At 42.9% G+C, this 17,401-nt stretch overlaps 1 protein-coding gene across 1 annotated transcript; it reads left to right on the top strand.

Moving 5' to 3' along the window:
• Positions 1–1,355: 1,355 nt before the first annotated feature.
• Positions 1,356–9,553, top strand: LOC131953619 (uncharacterized). Its single transcript, XM_059316887.1, has 3 exons — positions 1,356–2,976; positions 7,171–7,278; positions 8,925–9,553. The coding sequence occupies exons 1-3, from the start codon at positions 1,356–1,358 to the stop codon at positions 9,101–9,103; spliced, it is 1,908 nt and encodes a 635-aa protein (XP_059172870.1). The 3' UTR covers positions 9,104–9,553.
• The last annotated feature ends 7,848 nt before the right edge of the window (positions 9,554–17,401 follow it).

Genomic DNA, 17,401 nt, shown 5'->3' with positions numbered 1-17,401 from the left:
GTGGTGTTTTACTTTTTTTAAGGAGGTAAAAGGGCCCCCAAAGTGTCGTGGGCCCCTATGCTTTGCTTTACGGTAGCTACGCCACTGCCTCCTTTATGTAGCGTTCCATTTCACCTCAATAAAATTAACTTCTACACAAGTTAGGTCTACACTTAAAGATTCAGCACATGAATTTTCTCACTCTTATATCATGTGTCTTAATTAAGCTAGCAGACTCAAAACGTTCTCAATCTTTAACTTAAGTTAACAGACTCAAGACTTCATCAACCCACACCTTGGATCTAGCTAAGCCAACAGACTCAAGACTTCATCAACCCACACCTTAAGTCTAGCTTCAGCGAACAGACTCAAGACTTCCTCAACCCACACCTTAAGTCTAGCTTCAGCGAACAGACTCAAGACTTTATCAACCCACACCTTAAGTCTAGCTTCAGCCAACAGACTCAAGACTTCATCAACCCACACCTTAAGTCTAGCCTGAACACACCCGTTATTGACTCACATCAGCTTGCACGCCAGCTGTTGTTACACTTGACCTAAAATATGAAAATTCAAAGTTTCTCTACATTGATTTTAACAAGAGATTAAACACGCGCATTGCTGGATGACGTAATCTTTAGTTGTGTGTAGAGCTGTTGAACACCTGTAGCAAGGTGTGTCAGACTTCTATAACACCTGTAGCTAAATATGCTGGACACTTGAAGCTGTATGTATTATACATCTGAACCAGGTATTTTATACACGTTCAAGGAGCATTGAAGCTGGTAAGTTGTCTACGCTGTTTCAAACAATTTTATACTACTAACTACGTCTTAATAGTTTTGTTTGTTTTCTTTTTTATTCTGTATACATTGTGCGATTTTTTGCTTACATTAAATAGACTTTACTCATCGCAAATCAATTTAGCTGTTGTTATTGTTATTCTTGTTATGATGTTTGTAAACTGCTGTGATGTTATAACTATTGATTGTATTACAATCATTTTATACCTGTTATTCATCAGGTTCATTGTGATTGGCTGTCTAAATTTAGATCTCTTTAAAAATGTATCGGGTGTCAGAAACTACTTGCTGAACAGCGACAAAACTTACATGTAGCTTTAAAAAACACATCATGCATACTCTGTGGCATATTGGCATGTCACTGACACAGTGACAGTTCTGTCACACACTGACTCTCCACCGACACAATAACCACCACTTACTGACCACTCACTAACACACTTATGACACTCTAACCATTGATTGACACACTTCTCGCACACTAACCACTGCATGACACACATACGACACACCGAACCTTGTGATGAGAACCAGAACGTCCCAGCCACATAGCGCCATAACACAAACGATCCAATGACGGATCAAAAGTCTCGCTCGTCCGATGACGTCACTGACGCCGCCTGTGCTGTGGTCATCCTATCCGCTGCCAGACAAAATGTCGTCTTCTGCAAGGACTCCAGACACACGACCTTGACCGTGACAGAGACACCCACCACCCGCTCCCCCGCCCGCCTGTTTGGGCCGCTGCTGGCGTGGGTGTCCCGCCTACGCCAGGAAGAAAAATATTTCTACGTCGACCTCCACCTGACCAGGTACTTCTCCAGGTTCCTGGTCGGTGACGTCACGAGAATTCTCCGCCACGTCACGATCAAAGAGCAGTTCTACACCGGCACCAAAGTCCTCATCAAGTTCAAAGGTCAGAAAGGTCAAGTGAGCGTGGCCCACGAGCTGCTAAGCGCCCTCAGGTCTAGAGTGACGTCACGTGATGCGGTTCTATGCCACGAGTTCCAGGAGCCTGACGACCTGGATCTGGTGGCAGCTGGCATCAAGTCACGTGTCTTAAGACACTGTCTGGACCAGCTGGAGATAGAACACAGGTGTCTCGTGGACCTACACTGGACACCAGACACACAAGACACAGCAGACTTATTAGAGACACCAGACACATTAGAGACACCAGACACATTAGAGACACCAGACACAAACCCCAGTGGATTATCGTGTCAGCAACATTCAACATGCAGCCAGCCTCGTGTTGAGATCTTCTACGACATCCGAAACGTCAACCTCCTCATCCACACGAACACATCCAACTACAAACAAGTTGTCGGAGATTTCCTCTGGCGACAAGTCAAGCGAAAGATTATCGAGTGCTGCTTGTACACCAGTGTGTACAACCTGTCTAAAACACATCAGCTTGTGACGTCAAATCTAACACGCTTTATCAACTCCAAAGCTAAAGGGCTGAACGTTATTCTCGTGTGGCCTGAAGACCCGGATCTAGAAGGTTCTGTGATAAAGATTAGAGGAGAGAGGAGTGCTGTTGACAAGTTAAAATGTTACCTAGATAAATCGTTCGCGTTAATTCAGACTAAATTAGACGCGGCCAAAACTAAACCGGCGCCTGTGGAATTCTTGCAGTACGCCGGCTGTCAGGACCAAGTTCCGGCATACTGGGCAAGCAGTCTCCATGGTAACGGCGATGACGCGACTAAAGTTCCAGAGCGTATCGTCGAGGTCGATGACCGGACAAAGTCTGCGATAACTCGTCTGGTGGAAGACACGTGGGACAGGTCACGTGTCGGGGCCGGCAGAGACGCCATCGGCTTACGTCACACCGGCATCCAGGTGTGTGCAGTCAAGCGTATCGAGAACCCGAAGCTGTTCTCAGCCTACAGCGCCGAGAGGAGACGTCTGCTGGAGGCCACCCGCTCACAGAAGCGGGTGTGCACGCCCGTGGGTCAAGTCAAAGGCTCGTCTGGGAGCGTTGTGACCTCCGACCTCCTGGACGAGTCCATGAAGTCAGAGCTCTACCACGACGTCAACGAGCACTACCTGTTCCACGGCACCAAATGTAAATTTATCGACGCTATAGTGAACAACGGCCTTGACCCGAGGGTAGGTCGACAGGACGGGCTTCTGGGTAAAGGGATCTACACGGCAGAGAAGTCCACCAAAGCTGACCAGTACACAGGTATGTGGTTTTCATCAGTACACAGGTATGTGGTTTTCTTTGGGACCAGTACACAGGTATGTGGTTTTCTTAGGGATCTGTACACAGGTATGTGGTTTTTAAGGGACCTGTACACAGGTATGTGGTTTTCACCAGTACACAGGTATGTTGTTTTCATCAGCACACAGGTATGTGGTTTTCTTTGGGACCAGTACACAGGTATGTGGTTTTCTTTGGGACCTGTACACAGTATGTGGTTTTCACATATACACAGGTATGTGTTTTTCTTAAGGACCAGTACACAAGTATGTGGTTTTCTTAGGGACCAGTACACAGGTCTGTGATTTTCACATATACACAGGTATGTGGTTTTCACATATACACAGGTATGTGTTTTTCTTAGGGACCTGTACACAGGTATGTGGTTTTCACCAGTACAAAGGTATGTGGTTTTCTTAGGGACCTGTACACAGGTATGTGGTTTTCACCTGTACACAGGTATGTGGTTTTCTTACGAACCAGTACACAGGTATGTGGTTTTCACCGGTACACATGTATGTGGTTTTCTTAGGGACCTGTACATAGGTATATGGTTTTCTTAGGCACCTGTACACAGGTATGTGGTTTTCTTAGGGACCTGCACATAGGTATGTGGTTTTCACCAGTACACATGTATGTGGTTTCCTTAGGGACCAGTACAACGGTATGTGGTTTTCACCTGTACACAGGTATGTGGTTTTCTTAGGGACCTGTACATAGGTATGTTGTTTTCTTAGGCACCTGTACACAGGTATGTGGTTTTCACCTGTACACAGGTATGTGGTTTTCACCTGTACACAGGTATGTGTTTTTCTTAGGGACCAGTACACAGGTATGTGGTTTTCTTAGGGACCAGTACACAGGTATGTGGTTTTCTTAGGGACCAGTACACAGATATGTGGTTTTCTTAGGGAGCTGTACACAGGTATGTGGTTTTCACCTGTACACAGGTATGTGGTTTTCTTAGGGACCTGTACATAGGTATGTTGTTTTCTTAGGCACCTGTACACAGGTATGTGGTTTTCACCTGTACACAGGTATGTGTTTTTCTTAGGGACCTGTACACAGGTATGTGGTTTTCACCAGTACACAGGTATGTGGTTTTCACCTGTACACAGGTATGTGGTTGTCACCTATACACAGGTATGTGGTTTTCTTAGGGACAGGACGCAGGTATGTGGTTTTCTTAGGGACCTGCACATAGGTATGTGATTTTTACCAGTACACAGGTATGTGGTTTTCACCCGTACACAGGTATGTGGTTTTCACCAGTACACATGTATGTGGTTTCCTTATGGACCAGTACACAGGTAAGTGGTTTTCCTTGGGACCAGTACAACGGTATGTGGTTTTCACCTGTACAAAGGTATGTGGTTTTCTTTGTGACCAGTACACATTTATGTGGTTTTCTTACCTTTCTGTTTTCATTCACAATTTGTTTCTTAGCTCAAACATTAAGTTATGATTTTTGTCCTGTCCATATTCCCCACCAAATGTCTCATCAGATTGTCCATGTTCCCCACCAAATGTCTCCCTACTTTGTCCAAGTTCCCCACCAAATATCTCCCCAGATTGTCCATGTTCCCCACCAAATGTCTCCCCAGATTGTCCATGTTCCCCACCAAATGTCTCCCCAGATTGTCCATGTTCCCCACCAAATGTCTTCCCAGATTGTCCACGTTCCCCACCGAATGTCTCCACAGATTGTCCATGTTCCCCACCAAATGTCTCCCCATATTGTCCATGTTCCCCACCAAATGTCTCCCCATATTGTCCATGTTCCCCACCAAATGTCTCCCCAGATTGTCCATGTTCCCCACCAAATGTCTCCCCCAGATTGTCCATGTCCCTACCAAATGTCTCCCCAGATTGTCCATGTTCCTCACCGAATGTCTCCCCAGATTCTCCATGTTCCCCACCAAATATCTCCCCAGATTGTCCATGTTCCCCATCAAACATCTCCTTAGATTGTCCATGTTCCCCACCAAATGTCTCCCCAGATTGTCCATGTTCCCCACCAAATGTCTCCCCAGATGGTCCATGTTCCCCACCAAATGTCTCCCCAAATTGTCCATGTTCCCCACCAAATGTCTCTCCAGATTGTCCATGTTCCTTACCAAATATCTCCCCAGATTGTCCATGTTCCCCACCAAATGTCTCCCCAGATGGTCCATGTTCCCCACCAAATGTCTCCCCAAATTGTCCATGTTCCCCACCAAATGTCTCCCCAAATTGTCCATTCTCCCCACCAAATGTCTCCCCAAATTGTCCATGTTCCCCACCAAATGTCTCCCCAGATGGTCCATGTTCCCCACCAAATGTCTCTCCAGATCGTCCATGTTCCCCACCAAATATCTCCCCAGATTGTCCATGTTCCCCACAAATTGTCTCCCCAGATTGTCCATGTTCCCCACCAACTATCTCCTCAGATTGTCCATGTTCCCCACCAAATGTCTCCCCAGATTGTCCATGTTCTCCACCAAATGTCTTCTCTGTTTATGTTCCCCACCAATTGTCTCCCCACCAAATGTCTCCCCAGACTGTCCATGTTCCCCACCAAATGTCTCCCCAGATTGTCCATGTTCCCCACCAAATGTCTCCTCTGTTTATGTTCCCCACCAAATGTCTCCCCACCAAATGTCTCCCCAGACTGTCCATGTTCCCCACCAAATGTCTCCCCAGATTGTCCATGTTCCCCACCAAATGTCTCCTCTGTTTATGTTCCCCACCAAATGTCTCCCCACCAAATGTCTCCCCAGATTGTCCATGTTCCCCACCAAATTTCTCCTCTGTCCATGTTCCCCACCAAATGTCTCCAGATTGTCCATGTTCCCCACCAAACGTCTCCCCAGATTGTCCATGTTCCCCAACAAATATCTCCCCAGATTGTCCATGTTCCCCACCAACTATCTCCCCAGATTGTCCATGTTCCCCACCAAATGTCTCCCCAGATTGTCCATGTTCCCCACCAAATGTCTTCCCAGATTGTCCATGTTCCCCACCAAATGTCTCCTCTGTTTATGTTCCCCACCAAATGTCTCCCCACCAAGTGTCTCCCCAGACTGTCCATGTTCCCCACCAAATGTCTCCCCAGATTGTCCATGTTCCCCACCAAATGTCTCCTCTGTTTATGTTCCCCACCAAATGTCTCCCCACCAAATGTCTCCCCAGATTGTCCATGTTCCCCACCAAATTTCTCCTCTGTCCATGTTCCCCACCAAATGTCTCCAGATTGTCCATGTTCCCCACCAAACGTCTCCCCAGATTGTCCATGTTCCCCACCAAATATCTCCCCAGATTGTCCATGTTCCCCACCAACTATCTCCCCAGATTGTCCATGTTCCCCACCAACTATCTCCCCAGACTGTCCATGTTCCCCACCAAATGTCTCCCCAGACTGTCCATGTTCCCCACCAAATGTCTCCCCAGATTGTCCATGTTCCCCACCAAATGTCTCCTCTGTTTATGTTCCCCACCAAATGTCTCCCCACCAAATGTCTCCCCAGATTGTCCATGTTCCCCACCAAATTTCTCCTCTGTCCATGTTCCCCACCAAATGTCTCCAGATTGTCCATGTTCCCCACCAAACGTCTCCCCAGATTGTCCATGTTCCCCAACAAATATCTCCCCAGATTGTCCATGTTCCCCACCAACTATCTCCCCAGATTGTCCATGTTCCCCACCAAATGTCTCCCCAGATTGTCCATGTTCCCCACCAAATGTCTTCCCAGATTGTCCATGTTCCCCACCAAATGTCTCCTCTGTTTATGTTCCCCACCAAATGTCTCCCCACCAAGTGTCTCCCCAGACTGTCCATGTTCCCCACCAAATGTCTCCCCAGATTGTCCATGTTCCCCACCAAATGTCTCCTCTGTTTATGTTCCCCACCAAATGTCTCCCCACCAAATGTCTCCCCAGATTGTCCATGTTCCCCACCAAATTTCTCCTCTGTCCATGTTCCCCACCAAATGTCTCCAGATTGTCCATGTTCCCCACCAAACGTCTCCCCAGATTGTCCATGTTCCCCACCAAATATCTCCCCAGATTGTCCATGTTCCCCACCAACTATCTCCCCAGATTGTCCATGTTCCCCACCAACTATCTCCCCAGACTGTCCATGTTCCCCACCAAATGTCTCCCCAGACTGTCCATGTTCCCCACCAACTATCTCCCCAGACTGCCCATTCAGCAGACACCAGTCTGGCACCTACAAGACTATGCTGCTGGTCCGTGTGTTGCTGGGTGACGTCTGTTTGATGGACGACACGCATGACTACATCACACGTGAGTCCCACTTTAGGAACTTGTGGTGTACAACACATAAAGACAATATTAGACGCTCTACATCTACACACCTCTACTCCTGCCTACACAGTTAATCGAACAGTGACTAGTGTGTCAGCCTCAGTCATCAATAACACACAGGGGTAAAATTGTCCCGCCGGTCTACCGGTACAAATCCCGATGGGTCCCCTGGAACAGTGCGGTTCTAGGCTTATTAGTGCTAGGATTTAAAAAATATTATGTCGCGTTAATTCCCATCCAGCTGAGGATGATCATCAGGCTATGATGGCGAAAAATGTACAATTAAAAATTTTTTGAAGCCCGTTTAAAAATTACATGGACCCTCTTGGACACAGTCAGCCCACCCCTGATAAGACACAACATGTGTTGGCCCAAATCAATAGCACACCATGTTTTAACAAAAGCCCCTTCCAATAACGTAGGCAGTGTGTCGGGGGTCGTGTGGTGTTTTTCCCCCATTAAACTACACATGTGTCGGGGGTCGTGTGGTGTTTTGGCCCCATTAAACTACACATGTGTCGGGGGTCGTGTGGTGTGTTGGCCACACATAACGATTCAACACATTTAACAACACAAGACGCCTTAACTAAATTTAGTATCAGACCATGTCACATGCTGAAGCCCAGGTGTGCACGTCCTGGTCAATAAAACATTAAATAAAGGACACATTGAATAACACTCTGTATTACATCAACTGTGTCTGCATTACATGGGTACAGGGCATTACCCCCCCCCCGTCAAATACCCACCGGACGTTCCCCCCCCCTCCCCCGTCATTACCCCCCCCCCCCCCCATCTCCGGAGTAATGACCCCCCTGTTAATTACCCTCCGCCCAGTAGGACATCATCCCCCGGTTAGAGCTTAAGGTTCAATTAGGGTTAGAGCTAGGGTTTGGGTTTGGGCTAGGCCAAGGTCTAGAGTTAGCGCTAGGGTTAGGGTTAGGGTTAGGGTTAGGGCTAGGGCTAGGGCTAGGACTAGGGCTAGGGCTAGGGCTAGGGCTAGGGCTAGGGCTAGGGCTAGGGCTAGGGCTAGTGTTAAGATCAGGGTTAGGCTTAAATAAATGTCTGGAGTTGGGTTGGTTTTGGGTTAAATTTAGGGTACTGTGAATTCTTAGGTTTTTCGTCTTTGTCCTATCTTGGTGGATTTGGGAGGGGGGTTGTAATTCCCCAGGGGAATAATTGACAGGGGCTAATTGCTCCGGGGGGGGGGGGGGTAAATACGTGGGGGTGGGAAATGTCCGTAGGTGGGAAATGTTAAATGTCCTGTGCCGTATTACATGAGCTGTGTCTGTTTTACCTTAAAGTTTCCTTTCAAACATGACGGTCTACGGGGCAAGTGAAGTAGAGTTCATTTGTTTCTGTGACCTCGGCATATGAAGAGATAGTGTGGTCAGCACTATGTCCAGCAGTCTTTAATTTTTATAACGTGAGTTAGGTACCCATCAGAGCTGGGTGGACTCAGGGACGGTCTACAGACTTGAGCCAGGATTCAAATTCTAGACTTACCGGTTAACAGTCTAGCTCTCTACCGCTAAGCCAATCCATCCCACTCTGTAATTCTTGAGCTGTGTCTGTATTACCTAAACCTAGAGGACCCATTAACTAACAGATTTTAATTTCACCAGGAAACGAAAAGCTGACCAGACCGCCGTGTATGCAGTGTGAGAAAGACAAGTGCGCATGCGCAAACCAACAGCTTTATGGGTCAGTGATGGCCGACGGGAAGTGGCTTTTCCGCGAGTTTGTCGTGTATGACAAGAACCACTGCTACCCTGAGTACATCATCAAATATTTAAGGGTGTAGATGCGTAGCAGTACAATGTACACAATGTACACGATCATTAGTTGACATGTGTATACACATTGTATACTCAATGTGCACATTTTCTGCACATATTAGCAGCTATCTGAGCTACGTGGAGGGTTGCCAGATACCTTTTCCGAAAATACTGGACACCTTTCCATTCTTCCCTTCTCAGGTATGCCGCAAAGCAGAAGAAGGGGGGTAACAGAGTATTATTCATATACTTGTACAGTATTTATATTTATTTTGTCCTGGACAGTCTGCTCAAATACTGGACTGTCCAGTTCAAAACTGGACACCTGGCAACCCTAGCTACGTGTACACAATGCAATTATTCAGTCTAGTTGCATCATTATATAAATATCATGGAAACAAAACTCAAACATCTAAGAACGGTGATGAGAAAAAACGGACATAACAATTTGTATGTCGAAAGTTCATTAAAACTAATTATCTAACACTAATTCTTGTTTGTATTTGATTCATTAGAGATGTAATTACATTTTTATAACCATACGGACTTAATATTTTTAATTTCACATATTGTTAAAAATCCTGACAACACTTACGTGAAGCCTGTATTACATTTTTTTTTACATTTGGAATATTGCAACATTATTTTTACAACAATAGGATGCTGCTACAATTTTTTGATAAAACTTAAATGTTCGTAATATGTGTGCTCCACACAAACTCTGTAGTCTAGGCAGAGGCGTTGTGAGGGCGGGGCGGGGGGTGCGGACCGCACCGGGTGAGACCACTTGGGGGGTGGGGGGGGGGACACCAAAGCAAAATAAAGGCAAAATGTACATAAGAAAAATGCTTTTTTGCCAGTTCCATTAATGATTAATTATAGTTAATTAGTCTTTTAAGTACGAATCGACTATTATAACAAGCGGGTAGGGGTGACACCATGACGTAAACGCGCCAACTATAGAGAAAATCATGCTACATCCAACTGTATTATTAACAGACTAAAGATAAACATCGTTACTATTAAGTCTGCAGAGATTAAAGCTTATACGCAAATATGTAGCATACTAGGCATGCTGCCCAGCTTCGCTTAGGCTTTCGAAAACATTGAGAATTTGAATGCTTAATTAATTCGCCCGAAGGTCGGTCTACGACCTCAAGAGTTATGAAGAGGTTCCTCCGTGGACATTTTTTTTTCGATTTATAGCTCATATAAGGTACCGGTCAGTCGAGGTCAGTTTTGACCCCCACATCGTAGACTTTTCGGCCAACCGGCCCCCGTGTTCTGTCGCACCAAGGCAAGATCATGCCAAATTTGAAGCGCCTGCGGCGCCGGGAAGTGCCCTATCGGACACCCGACAATCTAGATCTAGATCTAGATTCCTAAAAGAATTTTTTTTTTAAGTTTAGCCCGAGCATAATAAAAAAGAATACATTAACCAAGTTGACTTGCTGTGTCTCGAACCCGCACCACCTGCGTGGTTTAATATACACTAACATCTCCGCTATTTAGGCACCTTATAAAATACGGAGAATGAAACACGTATTTTAAAATCTTAACTTACGCGAATATGCCTATTCTTTCAAATTAATTTTTTATCCCAAATTAGCCAGTTCCAAACAAAGATTTTGTATAAAATAAATAAGTCTTGAAATAGTTTAGTCCTAATATAGAAATTTATTTTTGGAATTGATTTTAGAGAAGTTAGAGTCTAAATCTAGATCTTAGCGTCTACGTCTAGATCTAGTTATTGCGTAGATTTAGATTTAGATTTAGTCTAGATCTAGAATCTCTAGATCTAGAATCCAAATACATAAAATAAATTTTATGAGTTTAGGCCGGAAAAATTGTATTGTATACATTTCATAGTGTACGTAGATCTAAATCAAATTTGAATGAAATAGTTCATTTGTTTTCATTCTAAACACGGCAGATGACGTCATTAGTTAATGTATAAGCAATAGTGACGTCACAGTTTTATGCGTTCTTTTTCACATATATTAATGCTTTTCCGGTTGCATAAATAATACTGTTTCTCTACATTCGAATACGCCTTAAATTTTTATTTTTCTTCTTTAAATAAAATTGTGGTTATACATTTAAAACATCTAACATATTATTTTCAACAAAAGTCCGTAAAAAATTCTCGATATATCGCTGCCGATTCTGACGTGATGTCCGGCGAAAATTTTTTGCGGACAGAGAAAGAGAGAGAGAGAGAGATGTGCGAACGTGGGGATTTATAAATTAGGATATTTAAATTATGGACTTATTTAGGCCGACACACACGATTATATATATATATATATATATATATATATATATATATATATATATATATATATATATATATATATATATATATATATATATATATATATAGGCCTATATGTATATATATATATATATATATATATATATATATATATATATATATATATATATATATATATATATATATATATATACTTTTTGACTTGGGGGTGACACCACGAAGTGTCGCACCGGGTGACACCCGACCTAGCGACGCCACTGAGTTTACGTGTGAGCAGTACATTTGCTTATCACCGGAATCAGTTTTGGCGTTTTACATCACAGCAAGTTCAGCGGCGACACTAGAAAGTAAAACATACACATAACATACGTGTATGTGAATAGATTGTCACTTTCACATAGCTACCTCCTCCATTGCCACATTAATTAAAGATACCATTTTCAGTTAGCGACGCTACTAATTTAATCTTCATAGGTTGGTTAATGCAGCTTTAACTACTAGCAAATTATATCATGTTTTGAAAAGCCCCCTTATCCATTGTGTAAGTTGTATACCATAACATGGCCGTTATGTTCACCTTTACAGCTAAAAGACATTGTAGAGTACTATACTTTTACGAGGCACTAGTCAGAAAATTCATAAAGAATACTTCCGTAACAACGCTGGATTTATTCATAGCGCCTACATTATTGATTAATGTATCGAATATGCTACATACGGATATTCCCAAACGAGGATAGAAAGACAATGTAAACCGGTCAGTTTCAGACCAGGTAGGTACAGATAGAAGATTGGCTTACACTGGACGCAAGAATGGAAAGAAATTAAAATCACAGGGAAAACTACTGTCTTGGATGACCAAAGATGTGATTTTTTTTTCGTTGTCAACTTTCATTCTTGTATCGACGGAGAAAGAACGAAGATCAAAAAATTTAAAAACCTGGAGTTTGCCGATTCGATTATTGTTTAAGAGAAAAAAATCAATATATCGCAGGTGTATAAGAAGCGTTTAAAGGAACCCATTCGTTGTGCTCTACCAAGGTAGTAAGTTTTCTTATTATGTATGTATTATAAATGTGAATGATATATAATTTAGAGTGTGTTGTGTGTGGTGTGTAATGTGTGGAGAATGGGGTACGTGTACATGTGCTTGTTGTACTTGTAGGATTTGCCACAAAAATTAAAACGTTTGCCAGAGGAATAAAGTAGCCATGCATTAAGCATAAAGTAAAATCGATATTATTGACGTCTATTCAATGAATCAAATCATTGAATCATTCCCAGAACTTCGCCCACTCACACTCCTACTCCCAAAACTAAGCTCACAAACTCCCATAACTACGCCCACTCACACTCCTACTCCCAAAACTACTCCCACTCACACTCCTATTCCCAAAACTAAGCCCACTCACACTCCTACTCCCATAACTACGCCCACTCACACTCCTACTCCCAAAACTACGCCCACTCACACTCCTACTCTCAAAACTACTCACACTCACACTCCTATTCCCAAAACTAAGCCCACTCACACTCCTACTCACATTCCTACTCACAAAACTACGCCCACTCACACTCCTACTCCCAAACCTAAGCTCACAAACTCCCAAAACTACGCCCACTCACACTCCTACTCCCAAAACTAAGCTCACAAACTCCCAAAACTACGCCCACTCACACTCCTACTCCCAAAACTAAGCTCACAAACTCCCAAAACTACGCCCACTCACACTCCTACTCCCAAAACTAAGCTCACAAACTCCCAAAACTACGCCCACTCACACTCCTACTCCCAAAACTAAGCCCACTCACACTCCTACTCCCAAAACTAAGCTCACAAACTCCCAAAACTATGCCCACTCACACTCCTACTCCCAAAACTAAGCCCACAAGCCCACAAACTCCCAAAACTACATTCTCTACCACTGCAGTATCTACTCACTTAATGACATCGGCGCTATTTACCTCGCCGTATTTCGTTAAACGCTTTCTGTCGTTACAATGACGCTGTTTTTCAACGATCATTACCAAATCTCAGGCTTAATTTTTTCCAGTCTTCCATGAAGCAGTCAATAAAATTAAACAATCCGATGTAACACTGTACACAAATATTAGTTATAAAAAATAGAACAATGATGGGTTTTATCTGTCTAAAATTATGATGGGTGGGTAGGTTGTTCCTAGCCCCCCCCCCTATTCGTCTACCCAGTTCGCCTTAAATCAGTAGAGAAATACACAATATAATAAACTTGCGTAGAAGTCATTTTTGTAAAAAAAATGGAACTGCCAACATTCAGTTCAAATGTTTATTGTTGCATTCTTTTTAATGGTATAGAATCTAGAACTCCGTAGTTTCCAAAAGATTTCACATTTTATATTTGCGTGAGTGGGGGGGGGGGGGGTGGGGGGGGGGTGGGGCTGGCTGGTTGGAACAACTTGTCCGCAAATAGAAGCACAAACAGAATTTTAAAAAAATAAAAGATTCCAAATGCATATCGTTTGTTGAATTTTATATCCTACAGATAAATTTGTAGTATTAAAAGATAACCGACAAAAACATCAGTGTATGCTGGGTAATACGTTGTGATGTCGATAAATATGAATTGTTAACGATACTTTTCAATAAATTTCATTGATTAAACTCTCACATGTATTAAGTAGAAACCACCTCACTATGTTAAATTTCCTTCAGAGTGAAATATCAAGCATCATGGGTGGATGTACATCTACCGCTAACAGAATTCATCCTCAAGATGCACAGGGCACGAAGGTAGAAACTCTTAAAAGATGGTTTGATAAACTAGTATTCTGCTCTAAAAACCCCTCTAATCGGCAGTGGCTTCGTTTGGAACAATTGGCTCGTCTTCAGTCGTCATTACCCCCACATCTAAAAGCGACCCTAAAGCCTAACCTTGCCGACAATGAGGATCAGCCTGGCCACATACAAATAGAGTTTGGTTCTAGCCCTAGAGTTTCATACACTGCGAACCTCCGTGATAGAATACCAGGTGTGGAGCAAAGACCTACTTCAAGAAACGCGCAGAGACAGAACACGACATCCATTTTTCAAGTGGACAAACATTTGTCCAAAATTATAAACAGATTTTCACACAAGAAAATGTTGAGGATGCTTAAATCTGTTGATGTTTTAAAGAGCGAGCGTAGAGACGACAAGATTTACATTAAATTCCAAGGGAAAGCAAAACACGTGAAACTGGCCGATACATTGTTGGAATTTATGAAGCAAAAGCTGGTGACTTATCGTGTTAAACTGGAACAAGAATTTCCTGACAGGAAAAAGTTGCAGCAAGTCAAGAAAATGATCTCAACAAATGTAATCAGACCCTCCCTGGACGAGCTAGAGCCAGAAATTGAGTGCGTCATCGACACCCACGGTCCAAACATCACGCTCATATTTGATAACAGACACGAAACAGCTTTGTTCAGCAACACACGGCTGTCCGAGCTGTATGGCTGTGTTGGTCAGATGTTGTGGGCCAAAGTTAAACCTGTTTTAGCCAGGCCGTTAGGGTCACTTGAGATATTAGGGCTCGCTGCTCAGAATGATGATGTCCCATCTTACTGGAGCTATCGAACAAATGATGGCAATACTTCATTCAGACTCGTTGACGTGATGGCTAACACACGAGAGGCGATCACTGACCTGGTGTTTCAAACCTTCGACCAGTCGTCCATTGACGTGGGTCGAGATGCTCGCGGACTATGTCATAATTCCATAGAAGTTGTCAGCGTGCAGAGAGTAGAGAACCAACGGCTGTTTAAGATCTACAACGACAAACGGAAGCGGATGTGTGAGTCCATGTACTCAAAGAGACGTCTATGTAAGCCCGTAGATCAGCTGCCAGGCTCCAGGGGCGCCGTTAGAACAAATGACGTTATAAAACCTTCTATGAAAAAAGAGTTGTGCCTGGAAATCAACTAGCACTACTTGTTTCACGGCACCAAGGCAAATCTTGTGGACGCTGTTCTCAATAATGGACTTGACCCACGGGTCAGTGGGTCGGACTGTCTGCTGGGTAAAGGCATTTATACAGCTGAGATGGTCACCAAGTCAGACCAGTACACAGGTAGGTTTTCTCTGGTACACAGGTAGGTTTTTTCTGACCAGTACACGGGTAGGTTTTATGTTCTTCATTCACTTTAAAACTGTATTGACACTTTTGTTAAAATCTCGGCACGCTTATGAATATAATCATCGGACTTCAACTTTAAAAAATGCTTTCTCCCCCCCCCCCCCTCCCAACTTTGAACTTGATACATCGTGTTTTACTTTTGAATGTCTCAATGACCAATATTTCCAGACACCCAAACATCACGTGGACAAGATGGCGTCCTACTTTTGACGCGTGTGTTGCTGGGAGATGTGTACGTCATATCTAGGAATAGCACGTACATCACAGGTCACACCCAGCTTTTCTTATTTAGAAACTGTAGGATTATATTTAGTCCATTAGTCTATTATAATATTATATTCTTCAGAAAATAATATTTTCCCAATAATACTTAAAGAGATATTTCAAATTGTCGAATTTTAAAGTTTACTAGACCACCCGTTATCATTAGATAACTGTGGTTTTTGGTGGGTCATCCATAAATGACATCACGTCTGTCACTTACCATCACAAAATAACCAGAACCCACATTAAAAAAGATGACACACCTCAGACGTTTTTGTCCTTTAAAAACACCGATTTCGGCAGAGCATGGGCCTGACCACAGTATCCTTTCATATGCTGACGTCACAGATGAACTCTACACATACCCAACTCTACTTCACCTGCTCAGTGTCCCACAAGTCTAAGACAACATGTTTTTATCGTTAAAAAATATTTCGGCCGAGCATGGCTCTGACTACACTATCCCTTCATATGCTGATCACACAGAAACAGGTGAACTCTAACTCACCTGCCCTGTATCCCGCAAAGTTCTGATAGACAACTTTATCATTCACATCTAAAAGAAAATTGAAAAAAAATTAACATTGACATGATGTGTCTCGAGCCCATGCCACACGCATGGAAACTTAATACACTAACATCTTATCTATCTTGGCTTGTAGAATAACGGACGTAACTACTAATATATTTTACTTTTTTTCTAGATCTATAACTTTTCCTTCCTTCGACAGCTGATTTGTAGATTCTAGATCTAGAGAAATTTATTGTATACTAAAATAAAAAGAACTGTTGAAAATTATAAACATAATAAAAACAGCAAACGGACATATTGTTAAATTTATAGCAGACAGAAAATTAGCTGTATAACGCGTTAAAGATCTGAATAAAATAAGAAATCTTGTATTGCAGCCGCCATTTATTGTACTAAAATTAAACAAATCATGTGACGTCACTATTCACTCAATCAAAGTCGTTTTTCTAAACTTTTAAAATTAATGTGGTTAATCTACCAATGAATAAATCAATAAATTAATTAACATCTTTAAATAAATTTGTCTGAAAACAAAAATTGTTCTCTACCTACATACTATTTTACAGCTCTACACATAGTGCAGATTCTCTCCATTACGCAATCAGACAAACAAAAAAAACAAAAAAAAAAAACAAATAAATATTTAAACATGTAAACAAACTTGAGTTTTAGTAGTATAGAGATTGATTTAGTTAAATAACTTGCCTTCATATTTATTGTCTAAACAATTTAAGAAACACACGAGCAAACAAGCTAGCATTAGGTTTTATGTTAGATATGGAGCGAGATATATGACACAACGTCTCACAGTGTTCTTGTGTTTGTTGTACCAGGCCCTGAGAAACTGACCAGACCACCATGTGTTCAATGCCAGAAGGACAGGTGCTCATGTCCTAACCAGGTCCTGTACGACTCCGTCATGTTAGATGGAGGCGCTCAATTCCGTGAGTTCGTGGTCTACGACAGGGACCAGTGCTATCCGGAGTACGTCATCAAATACAGGAGGATTGTGGATCCCAAAAAATTGCTGTATTAGAACATGAGATCACTGCCTAATTGAACCACTGATTTGTTTGTCAAGCAATGGGAGGGGGGGGGG

Source organism: Physella acuta, unplaced genomic scaffold (assembly GCF_028476545.2).
Source record: "Physella acuta isolate Inbredline_101_S28 unplaced genomic scaffold, ASM2847654v3 ptg000934l, whole genome shotgun sequence".
Taxonomy (NCBI): Eukaryota; Metazoa; Mollusca; class Gastropoda; family Physidae; genus Physella; species Physella acuta.
This window is presented reverse-complemented; position numbering and strand designations above follow the sequence as displayed.

What these genes read in the sequence shown, in the direction of transcription:
- LOC131953619 (XM_059316887.1), top strand. Translation starts at nt 1,356, where the DNA reads ATGACGGATCAAAAGTCTCGCTCGTCCGATGACGTCACTGACGCCGCC. An exon ending in CAAAGCTGACCAGTACACAG is followed by an intron (nt 2,977 to 7,170) that starts GTATGTGGTTTT and finishes CTATCTCCCCAG; the next exon opens with ACTGCCCATTCAGCAGACAC. An exon ending in CACGCATGACTACATCACAC is followed by an intron (nt 7,279 to 8,924) that starts GTGAGTCCCACT and finishes TAATTTCACCAG; the next exon opens with GAAACGAAAAGCTGACCAGA.